Genomic DNA, 25,964 nt, shown 5'->3' on the forward strand with positions numbered 1-25,964 from the left:
CTATTTATACTAACTGAATGTTCTCCTGTTGTCAACAGAGACATTAACAAATCGCTCAACGCTGACTGAAGAGCTGTTTGAGAGTCAAGAGACGTGATTCTTTCCGGTGAGCCGAGCCGAAGGAGCAGGATCCCTAAAAGAGCCGGAAGTCCCGCCGGTGAGTCCAGAAATCCTCCCTCGGCGGGGCTCCTGCGCGTCTCCCGTGGCAACGCGGCCCCTCCCTCCGGCCTGCAGGGGAGGTGTTTGGAAAGTTCACGGCGTGTTCGTGCGTGTCTGAAAGGGGCGTGGAGGCCGAACCCACTCCACGCAGCTCCCCGGTGCGCTGTCAGTCACCGCGGAGCCTGCCAGAGGGACAGCGCCAGCGCACAGCTCCACCGAGGACCACCTGGCAGAGGAACTGTTCGAGTTCAGGTGAAAGACCCCCCCCCTCAGACCACCTGCGAGCCATGGAAGAAGAAGGGCCCCACGCAGAGCCCGCCAGCGTGTCTGGAAGCACCCACACCCTCCCACAGCTGCAGCTCGAGACCGCGGAGCTGCACATCAGCCCGTCCTCGGCCCCGTGCTCCCCGACCCCCACCGGGACCCTCACCCGGCACGGCCCGAGGAGCCCCAGCAGTCCCCCGGCGGCCCCGGGCCCCTCGAGCCCCGGCCAGGTGAGCGCCATCACGGTGGTGGCGCTGCTGGACAAGCTGAAGACCATGATGGAGGTGGTGCAGGAGAACCAGCAGAGGATGGAGCAGCGGCAGTCCGACCTGGAGGGCGCCGTGCGCACGGTGCAGGGCGACGTGACGCGGCTGTCCAAGGCGCACCTGCTGACCGCAAACAGCGTCAACAAGCTGCTGGAGCGCTCCCGCAAAGTCAACGGCAACGTGAAGGAGGTGAAGGAGCGTCTGGACTGGCAGGCGGTGCAGGTGAAGAAGCTGGAGGCCAACCACAGCCGCCTGCTGAAGAGGAACAACTTCAAAGTGCACATCTTCCAGGTGAGGAGCCGAAAAACAGCAGATTCCTGCATGCAGGTGTGGAGGTGCAGCAGGAGGTGCAGCAGGAGGCGGGTTGGGTTTTAGTCTGAGGCCGCAGTGCCACTGGAGCTGAGCTGATGCCCATGGGCCACATTTAGAAAAACCTTTATTCCACATAAACAACCCTTATTTCACTGGAAAAGTGTTTTTTATCAAGTTTCTTCACCCAGTTTTGATCCTCTGCGCTGAAGCAGTGGATATCTCCAACTTTTCTTACTTTGTTGAAAGAATAAGTAAAATGGACAAACAGTTAAAATCAGCCAATTTCAAAATGTCCGGCCAGACATTAACCCGGGAAATCCTAAATCATTGAATTGCTCGCCTCTGCTCAGTTTTCACAAGGTTGTGTGACTCATAACCTCATTACGTTTTGCTTTCTTGTTATTTTTTGCTTTAATTTAAAAAAAAAAGTGATGTTATTTAGATATTTTGTGAAGAAAATTGGCCTGTTAGGCCAGTATGATTTTAGGACACAAGAAAAAAAAACAGGTTATTATTAATTTATGCAGCATTAGAGATCCTTTGAACTTCGTTTAAAAAGTCTAGGATTTGAAATTGTGATTTATTTATTTATTTATTGCTGCCAGTTTCATTTTATTCTCGCTGCTGATTTTCCTCAGCAGCTTCTGAATCCACACCTACGGCTTCGGTTCGGTCCACACCTCCACCTGCAGGTTGCTCCCAGTTGGTTGACCTACGCCTGTTTCATAGTCGTCAAACATTCTATTATGGATCTGTACTGCCTGTACGCAAAAAAGGAAGAAAAAAACAACAACTTTATTGACTAAATGACACTTAAGATCCAAACATGCAAATGTGTTCTGCAGCAGATCTGTTTTAAACGAGCATGGCTCTGCACAAACAGCTGAAACGGCTAATTAAAATCCAGCGGCAGCATGGCTAAAGCTGCACCGGGCTAAAGGTTTCCCCCCAAAAACAACCGTAGCTCAGGTTTTCTGCTCCTCTCTTCATTTGTCCTATTTATCTGCAGAACATCAGGTTACTAGAAGGTGCTCCAGAAGTTCAGCTGGTTTCAGAGTTGGTCTGAGGTGCAAACTCAGCAGGACTGGGAGTGGTGGCCTAGTGGTTAGAGAAGGCTGGGAGTTCCCGGTTTGATCCCCACACACTGACACTGTGGGCCCCCGAGCAAGACTCTCTCCCTGGGCGCTGTGATAGCTGCCCACTGCTCTTTAAGGGATGGGTTAAACGCAGAAGACAGATCTCACTACAATGTACAACTGCAATGACAATAAAGATAAAGAAAAAAAAAATAGCTTTCTTAGAAAAGAGAGACCTCAACACTTGAAATGATCTGATACAAGTGAGTTTGGTACAAAAAAAATTCACATATAAAAAGTTATACATTTGTTTAAACAATAGAAAAAAACATTTCCTGAACTATAACTACTATCTGAATTACTTCAGAGCAATCTGCTCCTCGTTGGGACACCCTCAGGCCCATTTGGGTCTTATTTGCATCCTAATTTGCCTGGAATAGTGGGGTGTGTTTAGGACATGTAAGTCCAGCGGGTTAAAAGCTTCACACACACACACACACACACACACACACACACACACACACAGAGGGCTCGGCCTCCAGAAGATGGGTGTGTCTGAGCCTGGAGCTGCAGGGGAGAATGGAGCCGGGCTTCAGACGCTGACTGGATCTGTTTACAGGCTGCAGCAGCCGTTCACACACAGATTGGATGTTGAGCTACAACGGCCTCCTCTAAAGTTACGGAGGAAAAACTCACTGGTCTGAAGAATAAATGATCTGAACGTCGATGTCCGCGCGCAGTTGTCCCAATCAGAGCCATAAAACCTGACGGGGCCCAGTTTACTAGGAGTCGTCCTGCAGGACTAAGTGTGTGTTTTCGTCCTGCTGAGTGTGTGTCCTGTAAAAGAAGACGGGGGGGGCATTGTTGACTCAGGCAGAGCCACAGAGAGCTCTTTACCGCCGTCGTTATCTGGTTTCCCAGGTACTGAGGCGCTGCTGTTTTAAAAGCAGCGGGCGCCATGCAGGACCGTAACCTGTTTGAGCCGGTCTGCAGGTGAGGAGCTGCCGTCCCATTGGCTCCCTCTGAATACTCGCCGGCTGGCTGTTTCTGTGAGCCTGGCTCTGTCGGGCTGCCTTGGCGCGGCCTGACGGTGCATTCCTCACAGCGAGCGTTCATCCTCTGCAGGTGTGTGCAGGACGGCCAGGTATGAACCTGATGGGCGGCCTTGTCTGCGTGTGCGTGCATGCAGCGCTGCCGTTTGATGGTCAGGTGGATGCAATTACTGCCGTTTTTAAAAGCGCCCGTCTGTGCCAAAAGGGGAGGGAGGAACTGAGCGCGTCCCTCTTTTCCTTTCTTTCTTTTTTTTTGTTTTAATTGACTCTTATCAGCAAACGTCACCGCCTGCTTCGCCTAATCTGTTTGTGCTGCTTCACTTTAGCTTCTGCGTCCAGGTAACTCAGTCCCCTCCCCTTGTTTGGTCGAGCCACCTGTCCCGATTCCCTCAGAACTTTGATAACGGGCGTCCGCTGCCAAACCGAGGGCCCCCTCCCTGATTGGTCCCAGACAGCCGTGTTCCTGTGTGTGACAGCTGAGGTGGAAACGCTGAGGGCCTCCCGGTGTTGAGCCGGGGCAGAGGTCCGTACGCTCCGGGGTTTTTGACCACGGTCGGCCAGAGAAGACAGCGATGTGTGCCGCTCTGCAAGATGGTCGATGAGGCCTTAATCGCGGCTGTTCTGTTTGTTTTATGGTGCTTTTTTTCGTCTCCTCCTGCCCAAATGTGCCGAATCCCCCCAACCACCGGGCACGCAGAGCTTTCAGACTTGTTTGCAGAGTTAAAACGTCGGGGATTCATTTGAGACGCTTCATGGCGGCGTACGCCTTTATTTCCAGTGGCAGAAGTCTTTTATTCCCTGAGCAGATCATAACGTTTCTCTCACAAGAACCTCAGTGAACCGAGACGTCGCATTAAATTCGAGCAAAACGAGAGTTGGTCTGTCACCGTTTGCACGTACGGCACAGTTGGGGCTAAGAGCAGCGCCTCCTGGGGCGGGACGGGCAGGATCAGCGTCTGCTGCTCTGATCCAAGTCGTGAACGAGCCTGTGGAGGTTCGCAGTGACGGGTAAAGCTCCTGTCACCGTTGTTTGCTTTGTTACCAACCGTCATGAAGCTTCGTGCTACAACTCTTAACCAAAGGTTGCCACTTAATCCAGCTTCAGACAGCAGGAAGTAAAGCCTGTTTTTTCCCCCTTTGTTTAATCGTTTCGCTCTAATATGGAGGAAGAAACTCGCAGATCCAAGTCATCGTCGCTCCCCAGGCTTTTAACTTTACTTCCTGGTGTTTGTAAGGTTTCACGATTGTTTCCTTGTATGTCAATAAGAAGGTGAAAAACAATCCACCTAGATCTCTGACACCTCCTGCTCTACAGGTTAAATATTTGATTACATAGAGAATCCTGCCCTTCAGCCCAAGGTTTACTCGTCCCTTTTTGACTTAAGGACCTAGCATGATGGTGCCGCATGCTTGACTGCATAATAGTGAGTTTTTAGTCGCGTTTCCTGGCAGAAAATAAAATTCTTAGGCGGTAACATAACAAGTCTGCTTTATTTATTTATTTATTTTAATAGATTTATACCATAGAGGTGAAGTTTGATGTCTTTGTAGGGTTGGGTCTCTTCCTCAAGCTCAGGGTTTAGGCTTTCTTAAGGATTTTTCACGCCCTGTTTAAGACAGACTCTGATTCGCCCCCCCCCACCCCCCCTTGCAGCGGTTTATTTGTCTAGGTGTGAACGCAGACGACGCTCTAGAGTTGGTTTATAACCATACTGAGACCATTTAGAAGATGTTGTTTTCGTCCCAACCCTAGAGAGGCATCTATGGTGTGAATGAGACTCACACACAGCTACCAGGTGTACTCTGCAGACTTGAGCCAACCGCCTTCCCTTCAATTTTCAATTTTATTTTATTTATATAGCGCCAATTCATGAAACATGTCATTTCAAGGCACTTTACAAAGTCAAATTCAATCATATTATACAGATTGGGTCAGATTATACAGATTGGTCAAAAATTCCATATATAATCAACTGATTCAGACCAAAATAAATGAACTATAGACGTTAAACCGCCCCTCTGGGTCTTGCTAGGCTGGATAGAAGGGTTGGGGTATTGTTGGCCCTTCTAGTAGAGTTGATAAGGGAGTTTATCAGATCAGAGGGACAATTTATCCCTTCTGGGTTTAGGAACACATTTACATCCCCCTTAAAGCCTGGAAAGTAACACTGAGGTGACGGTTTTCTGACCTTTGACCCGATCTCGACTTCCATCGACTTTACCCTTTTGAATGTTTTTAATTCGGTTCGGTGTTGTCAGTCGTAAGCTTTTATGTTCAGAAATTTTAACGTCACAAAATCCCAACTTGTGTAAGAGAAACTGTGGGGCAGAACCAGTACTTCCTTTTCCACAGACCCTCTTTATGACTCGATTGACGTGTGGCAAACACTAAAGGAAAGATGAAGGTGGATTCAAGTTTGTGGAAATGATTGATCATTTTTTTTCCAGAAAAATTTAAATTTAGGGCAAATCTTGAAAATTCATTAGTTTTTATTAGACATGCAAATGTTTTTCTCTGGGCGTGAAATCTGTGGGTTATGAATGAAGATGTTCGTCTGTGTAAACCTTGTTTTAATAACATGTAACAAGCGTTGACCATAAAATAAAATAAAAAGCTGCTGCAGAGTAGTTTTAAATCCAACACATAAAGGAACGATTAAAACGTTCTCGTCATTTCTGCACGGGAAGCATCAACCCTTACGGTTTTATCTGATCTTTATTCTTTTCAGTTAGATGATTCATTTACAGACTGAAAATGGTAGGAGGAAAAAATGCAGATCAGAGGATAAAGATTATTTCCTTCTTATGAATCAAAGGACAAAGATTGGTTGGTTTGTCCTCTAGGGGGTGCTAATATAAATAAACAACAGTGTGTTCTTGTTGCACTTGGCCTGTGAGGCTTTAACAAGCAGTTTTATTCTTTAATCGACCTTCATAGCAATTTGACCTTGCATAAAATTCATGCATTTGTATCTACAATACTTAGGACGCCTTCATATCGTAACAGTTTGTGCTGCTGAGCTGCTTTCTGCTCTCCTGCTGTGCGTGTTACTGGGAATTGGAGCCACCTCCGCAGGTTGTGGCAGGCAGCTGGCTGTAGGCTACAGTCTGCTTTATGTTCCTGACGGTGATCTTTAACCCACATGTACAGCTGTGTTTCAGGGTTTTCCCATGCGTTACAAGCTTCAGCCTGACGTTTTTAGTAAAGTAAAACTTTCACCTGTTTAGTTACTTTGATTTGACTTGTGTTAAGGTTGCAGAACGGAGGCGAAGGGAGTTGTAAATGTGCCACCGGAGCACAAAATGTGACTTTCAAGCACTTTTCTAAACGTATTAGTGTATTTTCAGCGAGCTGCTGTCAGATGCAGGAAGAAGAAAGCTGTTCTCTACGATAGTGGGACTTTGCAGCCTGTTAAGGCGTGCTCTCTAAATGAAAAATGGAGTTTGTTTACAGCCTGCGTTCCTGCTTTGTTATCATTCTTACTTTCCCTTTGGCGTTCATTCCTCGGATAATCCTCTGGGCTTACGGCACAACGCAAAGCGGAGGATAAATATAGAGAAGAAAAATGATGAGCAGCGGAAGAAAAAACAAATATATTGAGTGTGAGCTGCATTTCTCATCCGATGACAGGCGCAGAAGAGAGAGCTTTGGGTGGGATGTGAGGCTAAAGTTTGCTGACTGCGTGCGTGCAGACCTGGCTCCTCCGCCTGCCTGCATTCAGGTTTGACGAGTCGGCCGAACTGTTTCTGTCTTGGAGGCAAATGCAAGTTTGTAACTGTAGATTCTTCTAGTAAAATACCAGCTCGGCTTTAATTGCACAGCGAAGAGCTGATGATGAACTTCCACTGCGGGCCCGCTGTGGAACAGAAACCGTTCTACGGAGAATAGTCCCGCTGTCTTCGACTGTTCCATTTGTATTTTTAAAGTTAAGAGAGAGAGATGCATTAAAGCTGAGAACCAGCTTGTTCCATTGAGGCACAGAGCTTCTTTGTTTTAGACGGGCCAGCAGCTCATAGTTTGCATGTCTTTCGTTTTAGCCTCGGCATTAATGAGTTAACGAGGCTCGACGCGCACGCTCTTCCAACGCCAAGTTGCTTCCGCCGTTGCTGTGTTCAAAGCACAAGCTACATCTCAACAGAAAAAAAATTAATTAAAAACACTTGGCTCCGTATCATATTATACAGTTACGTAAGGAAGGAAGTTCACCCTCTTTCAGTTTGTGGACATTAAGATGATTAGTTATTTTTTACCAGGTCCTAAAAATGGATTTAATTCTAACCTCAACCGTATTAAAACCTAAAAAATATTCAAAGAAATGTAACCAAAATAAACCCAGAATGGAAAGTGCACCCTTGCTGGTTCTACTGGATTTCAAAGAGAACGTTGAGACAAGCTGATGCAAGACCAGATAAAAGCAGGAGTTTTGGCAGCTTTGTAAATGTGAGTTGAAATAATTCAATTACCTCAGAGGAGCAACTGTTGCTGCCCATCAACATGGCAAAGGTAATCAGGTCTCCTTCAAACCATCTAAAGTCAGTCATCCTGCAGAGGGGAAGATTATTCCCAGGAGGAGAACATCTCAGCAGCTGACAACCTTCCCAGGACGTCCCAGCAGGTTCAGAAACCCAGGAGCTCCACCTCAGACTCTACAGACCTGTTGGCAGGTTACAGGTCCTCACAGGTTGATTAGGAACTGAAGAAATATGGATCCTCTCACTAAAAACAACATGGCAGAAGGGCTTAGGAGTCTAAATAAAGCGCGTCAGATCAAACACGACGTTAAAGGGCTGATGGAGCACTTAACCAGAACTCCTCCTGGTACCAAAGCCTTTCTAGGGTCACCCATCAGGACAATGATCTCAAGCGGATCTAGAACAGGTGTCGCTGTGGCCTAGTCAAAGTCCAAACCTTGAACTGGGAGGAAGGTGTGCAGAAACGAACGTCCTGTGAAGCAGAAAGACGTGGACCATGATTCCCCCACGGCGATGGGAGAAGCTGATGAAGTCAGAACGCCACTGCTGAGTGTTATTGCTGCTGATTCTGGTTCTGCAAGCTGTTTTCCAGTGAATGTGAAGAAAACATTTAACAATCTCAGTCAGTTTCTGTGTGTGTGCGTGTCTGGACTTCTCACACCCATCCGACTCCTTTGGCCGGGCCTTGACGTTCATGTCAGGAAGAGGAAGAAACAATCAGCATTTTGTTCTTTCTGCTGTTTTTTTCTTTTGCTTTTTCTCTGAAACGTCAAGAAGGGACAATAATGACTTCCTGTTTTCTCACTTGGCCTTAGACCTCTGTGCAGATTAAACATTGTCCAGCATTACCTCCTCCTTGCCGCTATCAGACAATGGTGCAGATATGAGAAAGAATGGGTCGCTTGGTCAGAACCGGACCGACTGGGGCTGAAACCCTAAAAAGACGGCGTCTCCATCAATCCTGGCTGAGGAACGGATGGAAACGAGCCGAGAACGTTTCCTGATGCGGGCTGTTTGATGAAGAGGAGGCGCAGACGCAAACAGGTGCAGCCACGCTGGACGCTATCGCCATGACTCCTGTCTCATGTGCAAATTAGAGAGCGTGTGTCATAGAAAGTTAAACACATTATGATCCAAAGTGTGTAAAATATGGGTTGGCCCCCGGATGAGACGCACGTCACGGTGACACGGCGCTTCAATGGGTCATTGTGTTGCTGATTCCACCCGCTCAGAGGCCAGTAAACACGGCGGTGTTCTGCCGTAGCGACGCCAGAGGGAGGGGTGTGAGTATGGAGCAATCCCAAACTTGTTTTGCAAAGAGTGGCGGCTGAAGAAATGTTTATAATGCAGAGATTCAAAATGGCGGACGGCGTTGGGTGGCAGCGTGCCAGCGTTTTAGGACTCTTTTACTATTTAAGACTTTGAGAAAGTTAATCTGTGTTGAGATTTTAAGACCTGATAATTCTTGTTTTGTCCTACTGTTCCTGTTTCTCTGCTGCCAGGGCAGGGCTGCTTGATTATATAAAATAAATATATATATAATCAGTCAATAACTGCAGTCGAGGCAGTGCAAGTTCATCTGTGGCTCATTTCTGTAACCAAACGACTTAAAGTGCTGAACATGAACAGGACAAAGAAAACGTTACAGAGGAATCATAGCAGCAGGTCAGATATGTAAGACAAGCTGGACTACAGACTTCAATATTAACATTTAAAGGCATCTTTAAACAAATGGCTTTTTAACATTGATATAAAGGAATTTAGGATTTAAGCACCTTTTATAATCTTTTTAGGAGTGTGGGTGGAGCATAAGAGCTAAATGCGGCTTCTTCTTGTTTGGTTCTGGGTGTGTAGCGTAGGTAGGGATGAGCCAAAAAACCTGAGAATGATAGAAAGGAAGGAAGGAAAAGAAAAGAAATTGTATTTGGGGAGTTTTTGTGTAAAATGAGATAATCATGGATAACTTTTAATCTAAACTTTCCTCTGTGTGTTTTGCCTCATGTTTTGTTCATATGCGGCACTTTGAATTGTCTTGGTACTGAAATGTGCTAAATGAATAAACTTTCCTTGCTTGGAAGTGAGATATTAAAGAAATGGTGGTTGGTGTTAAAACTTTTGCACATGTCGGTTCTTGGATTTCAGTTTGCAAAGAGCTTATCATGTTTGCTCTGCGCCGTCCAATGACAGCTCACAGATTTCCATTTCCGTTCCTTCCTCTTTCCTTCCCGTGTCCACAGATGGCTCATCAAGTTTGGGTGGGGGGGGTGGACTGTGAAACAACCTCTCCTCTGCAGAGGGAGGGGTGGGCGCCGATTAAACATATGCAGATGAAGGAGGATTTGCACAATGCGTTGGGTTTCAGGTAGAGAGGCTGCAGGCATTGTTCGATGGGCTGCAGAGCGACAGAAACTGTTTTGCTTAAAGCTTTGAATAGGCCGGCTTCTGTTACCAGACGATTCAGAGAGCAGCTTAGGCTGAAGGGAAGGAAAGATGTACACCCAGTTGTTGTTTTTTTCTTTGTTTATTATCATTTCATTTAAAAGCTTCCCGTCTGTCTGGTTCCAATCAAAGAGCTTGAAGAAACTTTTCAGTAACAAAGCCGCTCGCACACCTCAGTGACCTGGAGTACAGAAAGTTTATTCATTTTACTGTTTGAACTGAAACGGTGAAACTGATGTGTAACGCAGATTATTTAGACAGAATAATTTTAGTACAAGTTTATTTTTTATGATTTTTGGTCACAGCTGAGGAAACCCCAACATTTTAGATTCAGAAACATCACATCAGACATATAACCTTTATAACAGAAACAGGGGCTTACAGGAAAGTGTCTGCACTCAGTACTCGACCGGACCTCATTTTGTATGAATTCCTGCATCCATGCGGCGTGGCATGGCGGGGATCAGCCTGTGGTTCTGCTGAGGCGTTCAGGAGGCCCAGGTTGCTTTGATTAGCAGCATTAAGGTCATCTGCATTGTCGGTTCTGGTGTCTCATCTTCCTCTGGACCGCAGTCCATCGGTTCTCTTTGGGGTTCTGGTCAGGCCTGTTTTCTGGTCAATCAAACACAGTGAGGCCTAAATACAGCTTACTATGCTGCTGCTAGAAAACAAAACAAAACATATCTGTGTCTGGTCTAGAGCCGCCTTAACACAAGGAACTGACCAGCTGTAGTAGTCCAGGTACACATTTAAATGTTTCCTTCCATCAACATGTCTGTCTCTGGACAACTCTTTAGTCAGAAGGCTTCCTTAAGTTTATATGAGCCAGAACAGACCTCAGCAACAACATTTCTGTATTTAAAAACATCATTCATTGCTTTGATGTAGTATTCCCATCTTCTGAAGAAGAAAATCTGTGGTTTTCTCCATGTTTGAGCCATAATCAGGAGAAAATAGTTATCAGAAATTATTGCTGGAAATACATAACTGTTTTTAATATATCTATGTAATACACTGCAAACAACGGAACTAGAAATAAGTAAAATGTTCTTAAAATGAGTGTATTTGTCCTTGATTTGAGCAGGTAAATAAGACTATTTGCCAATGGAATAAGATTTTTGCACTTAAAATAAGAACAATTCGTCTCCATCTTATTTCAAGGGCAGGATGTCTGATTATCTTATTTTAGGGGTAAAAATACTCGTTCCATTGGCAGATAATCTTATTAACCTGCCAAAATCAAGGATAAATAAACTTAATTTAAGAACATTTTACTTATTTTTAGACCTGTTTTTGCAGTGTATTTGACTCACTTTATGAATTGAATAATAAATGGTTGTTGATGTTTGAGAGGCATCTGTGTGGAGCCTGACTCACTGGACCAACTTGGCTTTGTGGGATTAAGAAAATCCTCATTGATCCTCAGACGGGTCCAGGAAACCCAGCAGAATAAACTAAACATTAACAGCACAGCAGTTTAAGATCCTTGAGAGTGAATGGGTTACGTGATTAAACATGGAAATGGCTGGTTTTTAATCGGTAACTGTTTTTGGAATGATGTGAGTGAAGAAGCAATTCTTTTTGTGTTTACAGTTAAACCTAAAATTATTCAACCCCCCTGGAAAATTTAGATGCAATACTTTCATTCAACCAAGAATTAATTTTTTTTCTTGTAAATGAAACTGGGGCTTGAGAAAAGAAGAAAAAATCTAAAAGGAGAATCAAATTAGACTAAAATAATGTTCATGATTTTACTTATTTATCCCCTTCTCAATAATCAATGTATCGGCATTAGAGCAATTAAGGCCTTTTTATAATTGCTGAGCAGCTTTTCTGCATGTTTCCACTAATATTCTGAAGACAGACCTCTGGTGATGCACTCCAAGTCTTTGAGGTTGAAAGACCTCTTTACCATCACCCTAATCTTCAGCCCGTCACAGACTCTCCGTCAGTCTGGACCGTAGGACCGCAACTGAAAGCTAACATTACTGCCAACCAGAAACAACATGTTGGTACAATTAAAGGATTTCTTTAAACCTGAATCTGCCAGCGGTACGAATCATTTTGGGTTTGGCTGTATCCGAAGTGCGGCGGCCATGTTGGATTTTGTGTTTTAGGGATGGTGAGAAACCCTTGACCAAAAGAATTTCCACCTTCAGGAGAAGTTCTAGTTCATATTCCTGGTTTCTGATTACAAACAGAACACCACATAAAATACTAAAAAAACTAATAAAATTCCTTAGTTTAAGATTTTTGCAACCTTGTTTTTTGTTAACGTCAACCCAACATTTATCTTTTGTTACTCCAAAATAATAATTAAAATCTATTTATTTAACGATCTGTTGTAAAAGTCCCAGACTGCAGAAAAGCTGCAGGTTTAAATATTATAATTTCAGTTTTTGTAATCATCATTTACAGGATAATTTTATTACATTTTTGTTCATTTGTTGCAGTGGGAGCAGGGTTTAGAAGTGCCACCAGTATTTGCAGAAAGTTGAGACTCATTTTCTAAGTTTATGTTGGAGTTTGATTATTATTTGTTTTTTTTTACTTCTGAATAACAAACAAATTGGTTACTAATCAACACGTAATGCCAGCTGTCAGCAGGTTTGAAGGAAAATGAACCCGAGCGTAACCTTAAGACACTCCTGCTCATTTAAAATGGATGTAGGTGCTGTGTACAAACAACGATGAGCTAAAAAAAATCAGAATAAAAGGTATACGGTTACATGTGTATTCATTCACTGGTAACGTGAAGCCACCCCTGCTCCTAGACTCGGTTTCAGTCCGCCGAGCCACACCCTGATCTCTTTGAGCTGAGCTGCAGAGAACTGAGCCTCCTTGCACAAGCTTTGCTTCAGAGCTTGCAATTAGATGCTTGTTCTACCATGCAGCTGATAAATACCATGTTCACCGGCACTCCATCACTATGCACCAGTAGCTTTGAAGCACGCACCCTCTAATGTGCACTACTTTCTGCTGTCAGATTGAATTATCTTTGTTTTTTTGTTCTTTTTGAAAAGTTTCTTTCTTTAAACAAAACCCAGTGTCCGACCTGACGGCCGACGAATACGTGCTGGCACAGAAACGTAGGAACAGCACACAAACTGCACCACGTCCTCATCGCTAATGAGTCCTGTCCTCTGAGGGTACGTTAATTAATGAGGTTCCCAAGAGAACATGCCAGACACGGAGGTCCGTGCACACAAACCCGACGGTTCTGGGTCAAGTGGTTGTGAGGGGGGAAAACGGTTTGATTGTGGCGTGCTTTCCAAGACTGTTGGGGTCATGTTCATTTTCAAGCCACCAAAAACACAATAAAGTAAGACCTGCAGGAGTCAGTAAGGTGAAGCAGGAGCCACTTATACTAACCGGAAACCATTTGGTAATCCAGCAGGTTTTCTACAGTAAGTCAACCTTTAAGAGGACGCAGTTTGGATCTGTTTGCCTGATCTGAGTTTCAGTTTCTGCCTCCCACAGACCGTCCTTCCTGCTCCGGGTTTACAGAAACATGCCTGAGCCAAATCAGAGCGTGTTCCGGCGGGAACAGAGGTTTCCTCCACACTGAACCCCCAGGCGCCTGGGTACCAACAAACTACCCAGTTTCTCTGATAGCTAAAGGATCTGCCTCCCATTCTACTTTTAGAGACTCTAGGAACCACCAGCAGACCTGCAGTCTGAGAGCGAAGTGCTCTGTTAGGAACATACGGGGTAATCAGGGCTCTGATATATGATGGAGCTTGATTATTAGCGGGGAAAAAAGGATAATTTTAAATTCTATTCTTGATTTAACTGGAAGCCAATGAAGGGAAGCTAAAATTATACAAATATGATCCCTCTTGTTGATTTTCATCAGAACTCTTGCTGCAGCATTTTGGATCAGCTGAAGACTTTGAACAGCATTTTGTGGACTTCCTGATAGTAAAGAATTACAATAGTTCAGCCTTAAAGTAACAATGCATGGACTAGTTTTTCAGCATTACTACTGCCAAATTTTGAATATTTCTAATATGTCTAATTTTGGAAATATTCTGGAGGTGAAAAAAAGGAAACCCTGGAAACCTGTTTAATATGTGATTTAAATGTAATTTTTCTTTAAGTGTGGATTACTTTGGTTGTTAATGACATGTGCAGTCAATTTTATGACAATAGAAATATATTTACTGAGGAAAACACGAAAGTGTCCAATACTTATTGTATGAACTGTAAAAATAAAACAAATATTGTCCTACAAGCAAGTTTCCTGCTTTCTGATTAAAGCCTAAAAATATCCTGACTTTTATTTAAGTGATTGGTTTGTTTTTTTATAGCTATCTCACATATCCGCTGTGTGCCTGGAGCTTCCCTCGGGTCTGACTGCAGAAAGTACAGATAGACAGATTGTATCTTATTTCTGTCTGAAAGAACTGTAATTCTATTTATTTAGGCTTCTAACTGAAAGGATTAAAAAAACAGTTTCTCTGATCGGCACCAAGTTACAAGGTATCTCTACCCGTCTCTGGAAATCTAGGGAATAATTTAAGCACTGAAAAGAACGTCTAAAGTCTAAAGTGTAAATGTCTAAACACAGAAATGTTTGCAGTAAAATAAACAGATTTTCCTAGAAAAAAAGAAACCAAAGTTACAGAGCTGTCTGTGTCTCTCTGCATCACTGAAAATCTACAAAAAAACTAACAAAATCCTTAAGTTTATGAGACAGAAGCATCACTAATAAGAATTAAAACTGCAGCTCAGAACTAAGGTTGGCTGATATGGCCTAAAATCAATATTGCGAAATATTGAGCAGTTCACCTCAATAACAATAAATGAACAATAACACTAAACGTTTGAAATTTCCTCCATTTTCTCGACCTTTCGCTTCTTTTTTCAGACTGGATGGGGTGGAGTCATGTGACTACAGACTGTACAGGTAGTGCAGCGTCTTAAAGGGACAGCAGCATAGCCTACCTTTACCTATAAAAACAACCTTTTCTTTAATTTATTCTAATACTGAAAATACCGACATGGGCAAAATGACATTGGTTATTGTCTTAAGTCTCGGTGTCTGTAGATTTTCGGTTTATCGCCCCGGGCCTACTCGGCCCACAATGACTCGATAACATTACTTAATAATCCCACACATTGCCTTTTCTGCGATGGTGAAGATTCCCTCTCCTCTGCATTGACAATGCTCGAAACCAAGCGTGTCGTCATGAATTTTGGGGCAAAAATAAAAAATCATCCCAAAAGCTCATTTATATATAAAACTCTTTATCAGTCAGGGGCCCTTTGAATTGTCCTAACTTTTCCACTCTATATGGCACCCCTGCTTGAAACTGAATGCAAAACTGACAGCTTGAGGTACTTATTGAGTTTATACTGATGATTATCCGACAACTTCTCATAGAGCACCAGACATTTCTACTGAGAACGGTATTCCTTAAAATATAAATAGAAAAATAACACTGGACTTTGTCAAAAGTAACATACGCTACCCTGACTGAAGTAACGCTGTTATTTCCACACTCTTTATCCCAATATGGGCGCACTATTCAGACAGGAGCACCTTTTAGGAATGACACACACACTTCAAAGATGTGATTGGACTTGATGTTTCGCTTTCATTTCCTCATCTTTAGATCCAAGAACACACTGAGAGAGCAAGACAAGACAGGGAACAGTGTAACAGCTGTTTCAATAACCCGTTGGAGGAGGCTCATTTCGGCTCTCTTTTGTTGCAGATCTAACTTTTGTTTTTTGCCAATAATCCAAAATTAAATGTAGATCGCTAGAAACTGAAAATGCCACCGTTAGGCTCAGCTGTTTGTTTACAATCGTTGAATCTGAAGATCTGTCTTATCTCAAAACACTTCAGTCAAAATGAACCAAGAGATCTATTGGCGCAAACCCAGGAATTGATGTTGCTAACTGGCTCGGTTTGTAATTTACAAAAAAAATGCAAATGTTTTGCAGGGGCTATCTGGCTGTTTTGGGTAGATCATCCACTCCACCTCATCGTTCCCTGAAGCTGTTATTGTTCTTTATAATAATCGCTGTTCTCAAGGTTGGTCCTCTTTCAGAACACGCTGACAGATTTATCTCCTTACCTGGGAGATATCTCACATGCTTGGCTCTCACTCGAGCCGTGATTTATAGATGCATTTTTTTTGTCAGATCAAGATATTCTGCAAGCCTTAAAAACGGCATGCTGAACACTTGTACGGTGCACGTTAGGACAGAACAGCAATTAAACAATTTCTCTAACATGTAGCTGGATCAATCGGTGTAGAGTAGACTGAAACTTCTGTCTGTTTTTCTGAATACACATAAATAAAAAGGAAGAAAGCTGTAAAAAGGTGCTGCTTGACCATCTGGTCATCCCGGTTTGTAAATATGCTGATTGCACCTCAGGAAACATGGAATGCTTAGACCTTCTGCTACTTCTGGCATGCTGTTGCTGGAAGCACTCCTATAATGTCTGAGGAGCTGCCAGGGATTCTTTGAAATGCACTCATAGTTTTGTTTGTATGCATTCGTTCATGCAAGTTGCATCACTTCACTGGATACTAAACTAAAACCGGTCTCTGGGAGGTACAGAACGTACTCTGCATCCGTCCTGCCTCACGTTGTTAGATTTTCCTTTCAAGCAGCAAGATTTCTCTTAAAAATATAATCAAAAATTTAGATGAGCAACAGTTTTCAGGCTTTCTAAAGGTCTTTTCAAGGTTCCTCTTTGTTATTTGACTCCTTTTTTTGTTTGTTTTACACAAAAAATCAGACCGGAAGCATCAGGGAATCTGATAAAATGATGATACTGCAGTGACATGAACCCAATAATGTCTGTCCATTACTCGGGTTTCCCACACAGCATGGAGTACTGTGGAATTTAAATATTTTGTCTGGATAAGTATGGAAAACAGTTTCAGTTTTATCTGTGTTTTATAAGATCTAAAAGATCCATTCATTTATGTCCGTCAGTCTGTCATCCATCCACTCATTTGTCTCACTGTCTGTTCCTCCATCAATCCATCCATTTCTCCCTTCATCCCTACATCCATTCAGTTTAATTAAATGTTATTAATATAGCGCCAGCATGTCATCTCAAGGCACTTTCCAAAGTCAAATTCAATCAGATTATACAGATTGAGTCAGATTATATAGATTGGTCAGAAGGTTTCCTCTCTAAGGAAACCCAGCAGGTTGCATCAAGTCTCTCCAAGCAGCATTCACTCCTCCTGAAAGAGCGTAGAGCCACAGTGGACAGTCGTCTGCATTGTTGATGGCTTTGCAGCAATCCCTCATACTGAGCATGCATGAAGCGACAGTGGAGAGGAAAACTCCCCTTTAACAGGGAGGAGAACCTCCAGCAGCACCAGAACCAGGCTCAGTGTGAACGCTCATCTGCCTCGACCCACTCTTTGTTTGTTTGTCCGCTCATCCATCTCTCCAGTCATCCATGCATTTGTCCATCAATTTTTTTCCCCATTCATCTCTCCATTCTGTTATTTATCCATTTATTCAGGTTTTATATTTTAAGATGGACCTTTTTGTAGAAATCTTTACCATAAAATGGATTAAAAGGACAGAGCAGTCTGGAAATTTCACTCAGGAAGAGTTTGGGACATTAGCGTGGGAAATGTTTAGGACCCCCTGATTAAACTTAAACGTTTTCTCCATCTACTCAGAAATCTTACATTCAGGAGTCACGTTGAGGTCTGGCAGTCAAAAAGATGACTCAGTGCGAGATAACTGGCCCATACAGAGAGCCATGTGATGTGGGCTGTTAAACAGTGGAATTTACAATACAGAGGAAGACATTAACCGGACTGAAAACTCAGGTGACCCTGTGAGCCGCCTGCGTGGACGGGTGGTTTACGATCGTTTCACAGGTTCGGTGGAGTATGTCTGCAGCTCCACCCCTCGCTCAGTCCAGGATGGGCAGGGAAAAAAAAGAGGCCGATAGAGGAGTGGGAGCTCATAAATCCCCGGTGGAGAAGAACATTGTGGTGCGTCTGCCTGCTTGGCTCTGATTGCTTGATTGTGCACAGATGAGCGGGCAGTAAGTCAAAGCGTGGGCAGAAAAAAAAAAGATACTAATATGAAACTCCTTCCCCTCTATTTTTGGCTGTCAGTGTGTTTGTGGAAGCGGGGAGTGATATGGAGACGTGTTTGGATCTCTCAAGGAAGAAGAGAAAAAAAAAAAACGGGTGAAATTCCTCCGAATTCATGGGAAGAAAATCTGAAAGGCAAGCAGAGACTGGTTTGTTGCGAGCAATCCAAGCCTGGATGCCAAACTATATTAAACGCTGTCTTCATCTTAAAGGATTACTCACCTTTAAATATGTGAATATTTGGCTTTACGTGCATGAGAAATTCAAAGGGTCATGCTCAAGTATCTACAAAAACTGAGATTATATTCCACACGGTCATCATTTATTCAACAAAGATGGAAAAAGGTGTTTGAAAAATGAAGCGCCCCTCCTCTGCTTCCACGGCATGTAAGAGAAAAGGTAGCTGCAAGTTTTTTATTAATCCGATGCTTTGAGTGAGTTTCTCTACAAGTACGTAGTAGTAGTAAATTAGTAGTAAATTCTGGAAGCTGCTCTGGTGGGTAAAGGTCCGTTATTACAAGAGCACTGCAACGACCGGAGAGAAGCAACTTTTACTGCAACTTCCAGATAATCTGTCCGTCATTCTTCAGAGAAAAAGATCATTTACAGTTGGGGAAACCTCTTAAATAGCTGCCGATCTCCCCAGGAGCGGAAGTCCCAGCAGGTTGAGGTTTAATTTGAGTAATTTCAGCTCCTGGTGGGGCTATGATTCATGAACCCTTGAATAAAAAAAGTGTGTTTCTTCCTACCATCATTGTTATTTTGCAAGAGCCTAAAATCATGTAGAAATCTTCAGTAGACAGTTTGTCCGTTACCAGCTTTGCCTCCTTTAACAGCCGTCGTCCTTTTTCTTCTGTCTCCCATTAGGAAGACAACGAGATCCCCACCAGCGTGGTGGCCAGGGACTTCGCCAAGACCCCCGTACCAAGCCAGTACGACGCAGAATCCAGCATCCAGCCGGCTCCGTCTATGACGGGATCTGTCGAAGCCCTTCATGCTCAAAACGAGGGGCTCCAGAAAGTCAGCCTGTCCTCGGATGAGGACGCCGACCTTCAAGGTGCTGCGTCCCACAAATATAACGAGGATGAGCTGGATTACGAGGTTGCTCCCATCAAATTTGAACGAAGGTCTGACAAGTTCAAACGCTCCAGCCTGAAGAAGGTCGACAGCTTAAAGAAGGCCTTCACACGAGAGAAGATCGGAGAGAGGGTGACCCAGATCACCTCCAAGATTGTGCCTCCAGAGAAGCGCGAGAAACTCAAGAAGAGCTTCACCCCCAGCCACCCAAAGTCCCCAACCGCCAAGGCCTCCTCTTTTAAGATTTCACCAATGACCTTCAATGTCAAGAAGGTCAGAGATGGGGACGCGACGTCTGTTCAGGAGATGCGATCACCTGAGGAAGCCCATGTGGAGATTCCTACTCTGGGAAGTCTGGATGGGAAGATTTCCTCAGGGGAGGTGCACGTCCAGGAGGAGGTGGTGACGGAGGTCCGGGAGGTTGTGACGGAGGTCCGGGAGATCGTGGTTCCGTCTAAACCGGAGCGCGTCAAGGCAGAGGTGTCCGTCAACGGAAAGTCCTCCAGTGTTGAGCAGGAGATCAACGGCGAGGGGTTGGCTGGCCTGGCGGTTCCAGAGCACGATGAAGATGTTGGCGAGGAGGAAGAGGAGGAGGAAGAGGACGTCGGGAAACAGAAAAGTCCTGTTGAGGTGGCAGCTGAAGTCCAGATCACCACAGAAACGATCGCTGTGGAACAAGTGTCTTAAAGCTCCGGCTCCAGTTTTGCTTCTTATTCTTCTTTTGAGTTTCTAAAATTACAGAAAGCCTAACAGACACAATGATCCTTCCTCTGTAAACACGCGTGTGCTTTTCCTGACCCCCACAACCTTTTGCTTCCCTAGTCTGAACTTCTGCCTCTGAGTGTAAATATGTTCACATGGTGGAAGCTCCTGAAGAGCTCAGATTGAACGTCCCGCTGCAGGTCCTAGTTGCCAGGTTGTGATCCACCAATAATCCACCAGAACTCTTTGACTTTGTGCCCTTTGCCAGCATGGGTGCACATCTCCAGGGTGCTGGAGTAACCATCTTCCTCCTGTCGTCTCCTTCTGCCTCGGATTCTCCGTTCCTTGATGGAAAAACAGCCTCTTTTGTTTCGAGTTTTCTGGATAGTTAAAAAAAAAAACTACAACAAAAATAAAACCTGGCAACGCGACCACAACCAGTCAAGCAGCGGGTTGCCAGGTTGTGCTGGAGCTGGAATGAGGTGTTTTTGTGTTTTCAGCACAACAGCACTTGGGTGGGTTTTTTTCTTCTTCTTTTATGTGGGTGGGTTGAGGTTGTTTACTGTTTTTTTTTTTTCTTCTTCTTCTTCTTCCCCGAACCGAGGAAGACCAGATCCAACCTAACAGGTGAATTTGGTAATCCATGTGCCTTTAAACCGTCTTCTGTTACAACCGAGTAACTGTACGATAGTCCCTTTGGTCAGATCCGGTTTCCTTTGTTCCTGATCTTTTTAACTGATAACCTATTAAGAACATCATATGAGCTGTTTGTTGTAGTAATATATTAATGCTATCAAAACTAGAACAACTGTAAAGTATTCTAATATCATGGGAAACAGTTAGCTTAGGAATTGTAAAAGAATATTAACAATATGTGTTAGAAGGCAGATAACGTCAAAAGTTGTGTGGCATTACTCTGGGATGTAATTAGCATGGATGTACCTGTACACTGAAGTCGCAGCTCTGTATTGCTACTGGTTTTAGGGATCTCCATTCTGTACGGGTTTGGTTCAGCAGCATAAGGTATGAAAAAGCAGAAAATAACCTTCAAAAAACTAGAGAAAACGAAGCATAATCTTCCTTCGGGAACATAATCATGGCTAAATGGTGCCCTACAGGTAATATGCCCCACAATAAGATTAATTGGGTATGAAAATAAAAAGATACTGCTCTTTATAAATAAATTGTAAAAAAATTATGTATTCAGAAAAAGGAGGTTAAAAAAATTGTAAAAAAAATTATGTATTCAGAAAAAGGAGGTTAAAAAAAATCATTCTCTGTGGGAGCTGCAGGCCTGTAAAAAGTCTAACCAATCTCTGTCATTCAGTCTGAAGAGCAGCGATTGGTTAGAGTTTTGTTCCTGGTCTTACCCATAGACATTATATACTCACCCCCCTCTGTCCCTCAGGTTCTGGGGGTATAATGTTATCTATTGGTTGTCCTACATGCCAATCATGTGTAACACGCTCACATAACGCCGGTGTACGTGCTCGTTCCTTCCTAGTTTCTGCTTGCTAGCTGCACATGCGCTCTTCTAGTGTTTATGTCCATTAGCTTAGCGGTTAGCTTAGCAGTTAGCTTAGCAGTTAGCTGTTCATTGCAGCTCCACTGCTCTCACTGTACACCTTGAACATGGCTGAGAGTCACAAGAAGTGAACCGCGCTCATGTTTATGAGAAGAAGAGGAAGGCCAGTAGAAAGAAATAAGACCAGAGATGGTTTAGGAGATTTTTATCACATGATTCCCCTAAAGAGCAGGTAAGACAGTCTTGTGCAGACAGTCTTGTTATTCAAAAAGGGACTTGAGGAAAAGTTCTGGATAAAATCGCCGACCCTAGATTTAATGTAAAGCAAATAAAAAGGACATAGAATATAATAATTTCTAGTATGGGTGTAGCACCAAGTCTTTGTAGTCTAATTAACAGAATTTATTTATTTGAAAGTCGTGTCTCTCCGTATTCTGACCTCTTGCTCGTCACTGCCACCGTAGATCACCAGGAACCTGAACCTTTTCTCACTGCTGCTCAGAAAACAAGCAGGTGGACCTTTAAGCTCCTGTGTGCCATCATTACCGCCCCGTTCTTGCATTGCTTTGCTGTGGACGGCTGAAAATCCTTATTTCTTTTGTGACATGCTCGATTTATTTTAATATGTATTTACATCTAAAACAAAATGTCTGATTTTATTAAAGCCTTTTTTGTTTGGCTCATAAGGCATTAAACGTTTCTGTTCTGTCATAAAATCTATAGATTTCAAGGTTCAGTGTTTATTTCTGCATATTAAACTTTAACGTTTTCCAGGACCCCGTGACTTTAGCACCCTTTATGCCTAATGCATGCTCAGGCATCCTGCTACGCTGCCTTTAACTTGCACAAGCTGGTCAGAGTAATTGCTCTCCTGTAGGGATGGATTCCAAATGGTTTTTGGCTAGAAGAGAAGGACAGCATAAAGCATACCAGGAATGCCTCTTTTTAAATTAATTCATTGCTCCCATCACCCTGTAGGTAATTTTACATTAAAATCAGTTAACCATCCAGTTTCCAGAAGAAAAAGACATTTGACCAGCCTATGAGTAATGCCATAAGTTTCTCAAAAGAAATGCCAGGTATCCAGACTGTAGATCGGTTAAACGGGAGCAGATAAAAGCGGAGGCAGCATTCCCAGCTTTGATGGATGACTCCTTGCTCAGCCCGTTTTTCATTCTCCTGGCCTCCTGCTTGAAAGTGGTGGAGGTTCTGGAGGGGCCACAGGTGTTCTGCTCCTGGAGGTGCTCCGAGCATGTTGGAGAAGGAGAGCAAAGTGTGCTGGAAACGATGGGAAAGTACTTCAGTTTCTGGAAGGGATGATAAAGTTGCCCTTGGTGGTTTCATGCAGCATTTCTTGCAGAAAGGCACTGAAACTGGGAGAGTGTGATGCCTTTAACCCTGGGAATCGACATGTTTTATGGGATAGGCAATCCGATATCTGGCAGAGAAGAAGTGGGCAGCGTGTGTTTCAGCTTAAATGCAAATAAACTCTGCTTATTCTGAAAGAAATAAATCTCCAACAGACAATAAATCTTTCTTTAGAAATGTCTAAAACGTTGATAAAGCCTCTGGCCTCATTTCAACCTGCAGCAACCACACCTTAGCTCCACATCAACTGTGCAAGCCGTGTTTTGTGACTGAACAAAAACGCGCATTCAGTCATCGCCTCGATCCCCACCTAGCCCTCAAGTCTTTGTAGAAGATTAACGTTCATTTTATGGTTCGCTTTTACTTGAGTTATGCATATTTGATTTAAAAAATATGAAACTTTTGTAGGTGTAAAATTGTTGGCATATTTTCCAATGAGAAATCTTTTTAGTTCACACACTTTAGATATATTTGCATATATTTAAGAAAGACAAAAATTGAAATTGCAGAGGTATTGCTGCTTGTTTACAAAAAATAGTAATAAAGAAAACAAAAATGAAACATTTTAATAATACTTGTAATATATACTAACTCTTTTAGTTCTTGGGTGTTCCGCCTGGTTGTGTTATTTTAGTAGATCCTTTTTTATACACTGCTGCATTTAATGAAACTGCTGTCATTCTATTCCTTTATTCATGGCGGGATTTAAATATGACAAATAAAAGCTGGGAAACTGGGGAAATACAGCACAGGCGTAACATCTCTTGTGCTTTTTGTACTATAGGAAACAATCTGTAACAGGACAAAAGTCAAAATAATTAGATGTAGTTTCTTCTAAACACTGATTGAAACTGTTTTAATCTGTTTTGTTTGAATTCCTTCAGATTTTTTTTCTGCTTGTTCACTATTCTGTGTTTGCTGGCATGGTTTTGCTTTTATGTGCTTTTGAAACAATCCTTCTCTGTCTAAATCATGTTAGCTTTGTTTGCTTAAAGGGAAAGCGGCTCTGTTAGAGGCTGTTACTGCAGGTCACTCCTTGTTTTTTCTGTTAGCCCCTTAAACCAAAGAACGTTTCCGTCACAGACGCTTCCTCGCCACTCGAGTGTTTCTGCGCCCTGCAAACATGCCGTTTCTTTGGAAAGTTAAGTATTGCATACATCAATAAAGATTTTATAACACTGAAGTTGTGGTTTTGTTGTTTATTTGTAGCCGATTGTGTAGCAGGATGTAGAACATGCAGTTTAAGTGTGTGCCGCTCAGCCCAGTGAGGCAGAGAGCGTCTGCAGGTGGCTGTGCTAACCCACAGATCCTCGCTCAGAGGTGTGGCCATGATGAGTCACAGTCCAGGGAGCGGCTCGGTTGCTCAACTGCTTTATGCAGCACTCCTTCACAATGTGAAATTAGCATTAGATGAGTGCTTGGGTAAGGCCGTGATAATGAGTTGCTTCACTAAAATATACCCTGACAAACCGGACCGGTCTGGTATGAATATAATTTGCTCTGCCTGCAGACCAGTGATTGGGAGGTAAATATTCCAGTGCAAAGTTAGCCGGCGTGTCTAAGACGAGCCCCGGGAGGCATAAGTGGTCATCTAAGGGGTAGGTTGCACAACGGTGCAAAACCCAAAACTGTGACCCGTTCAAGTAAAGCTTGCTCCTCAGGGCCCAAAGTCTGATTACTATGGTTGCATCACCTTCACGGCATGTCACAGTGGATTTAAATCTGCTGTGTGGCCACAGGGAACCAGGCTCTGAGGACCAGGCGTCTGGGGCGGCTGGTCTAGCGGCTCTATGGGAGGTTCCTCTGTGTCCGGGGAACTCCATACACTGGTTTGACTGACAGGTGCTCTGGCAACTGCCTGATAACACGATGCTTCTTGCTTCTCAAGCACTGAATCATTCACCACCACTGGCCACATTTTGAACTACACCTAAGTCCTAATTTCATCAGGCAAATTGCCTAATGGGGAATGCCCAAGCGGTTTGAGCTATGGGGGGCTGTCTTTTTTTTAATTTTTTTTATTAGTTTATTTGTCAGGGACAATGCAGCGCACATTATTACATTCATAATTGTAATAGGCAGAGCCATAACAAATGTGTAGATGTGTTGCATGAAAGGTTTCTAGCCTATAGGCTAATTTGCAACCCCAGTCCCCAGTCAGGCCTTTATAAAATCCATTTTCCTAAAACGTAGCTCACATTGCATAATCATATATAAAATACATTATAAAAGACAACCATTAACATTTTACACAATCCTAACAACATTACACAAAACAACACCTCATATCCAACATAATCATAATGACTCAGTGTTCACATATTTGATTTTCTTTCAGCCAATTTTTCCCCTTTCTATTAAATGTTTTCAGGTCAGTTTCTATTTTTATTTCCGTTGGTAAATCATTCCAAAGACGGATCCCTATCACTGAGAAACTTGACTGTCCAAAAGTGGTTTTGCGCCCCTCTGCTATACAGTTGCCACCTGCTGCTCTCCTAGTGTTAACTGTCCGTGTATTTATTTTTGTCACAAAAGGACAGAGTACGGCTGGAGCTATATTGTTTGTGCATTTAAAAATCATCTTAGGAAAAGCAAACTTAATAAAATTATTAGAGGGAATAACTGGGACTCTGCTCCAACTTATTATGCTCATTCTTCCAGATCTTTCTGTGGAGGGTAACACCGTGTCCATCTCTGTCTGCCATGTTCTGCGTATCGTCATTGTGGCTCATTGAGCAGCATCTGCTGGTCTGTCCGGAGGAAATCAAGATGTGAAAGCTGGGATCCACACAGGGAGCAGATCTTTGCTCTGTTCCCAGCACCTCTCAGATGGTGTTTGATCCTATAAAAGCCAAATATTATGGTCGTCCTCCTTCTGATGCATGCAGTCATGGTTTGTCATTAGATGAACTCTAAAAGGAACAACGTTGACTGCTACAGGGCTCCGTCAGATGCAGTCCCAAGGAGGAACTACGCTTCCTCAAATAAAGACTGCTATACAAGTACAAAGTAGAGAGTTACACAATTGGAAGACCGCAAAATACGTCTTTTCAATATGCTAAAAACTTGTTTTTCATGTCTGCTAAAGTGAAAATATAAATCAAACAATAAATTTCCAAACTGGAGGTGCACTTGACGTTAAAATTGGACATGCTACTGTT

At 43.3% G+C, this 25,964-nt stretch overlaps 1 protein-coding gene across 1 annotated transcript; it reads left to right on the forward strand.

Annotated features, from left to right (window-relative positions):
• Positions 1-298: 298 nt before the first annotated feature.
• cavin2a (caveolae associated protein 2a) lies at positions 299-21,091 on the forward strand. Its single transcript, XM_012879617.3, has 2 exons — positions 299-980; positions 18,999-21,091. Exons 1-2 carry the CDS (start codon positions 447-449, stop codon positions 19,893-19,895), a joined length of 1,431 nt encoding a protein of 476 aa, XP_012735071.2. The 5' UTR covers positions 299-446; the 3' UTR covers positions 19,896-21,091.
• Positions 21,092-25,964: the final 4,873 nt, after the last annotated feature.

This window comes from Fundulus heteroclitus, chromosome 7, assembly GCF_011125445.2.
Source record: "Fundulus heteroclitus isolate FHET01 chromosome 7, MU-UCD_Fhet_4.1, whole genome shotgun sequence".
NCBI classification, from domain to species: domain Eukaryota; kingdom Metazoa; phylum Chordata; class Actinopteri; order Cyprinodontiformes; family Fundulidae; genus Fundulus; species Fundulus heteroclitus.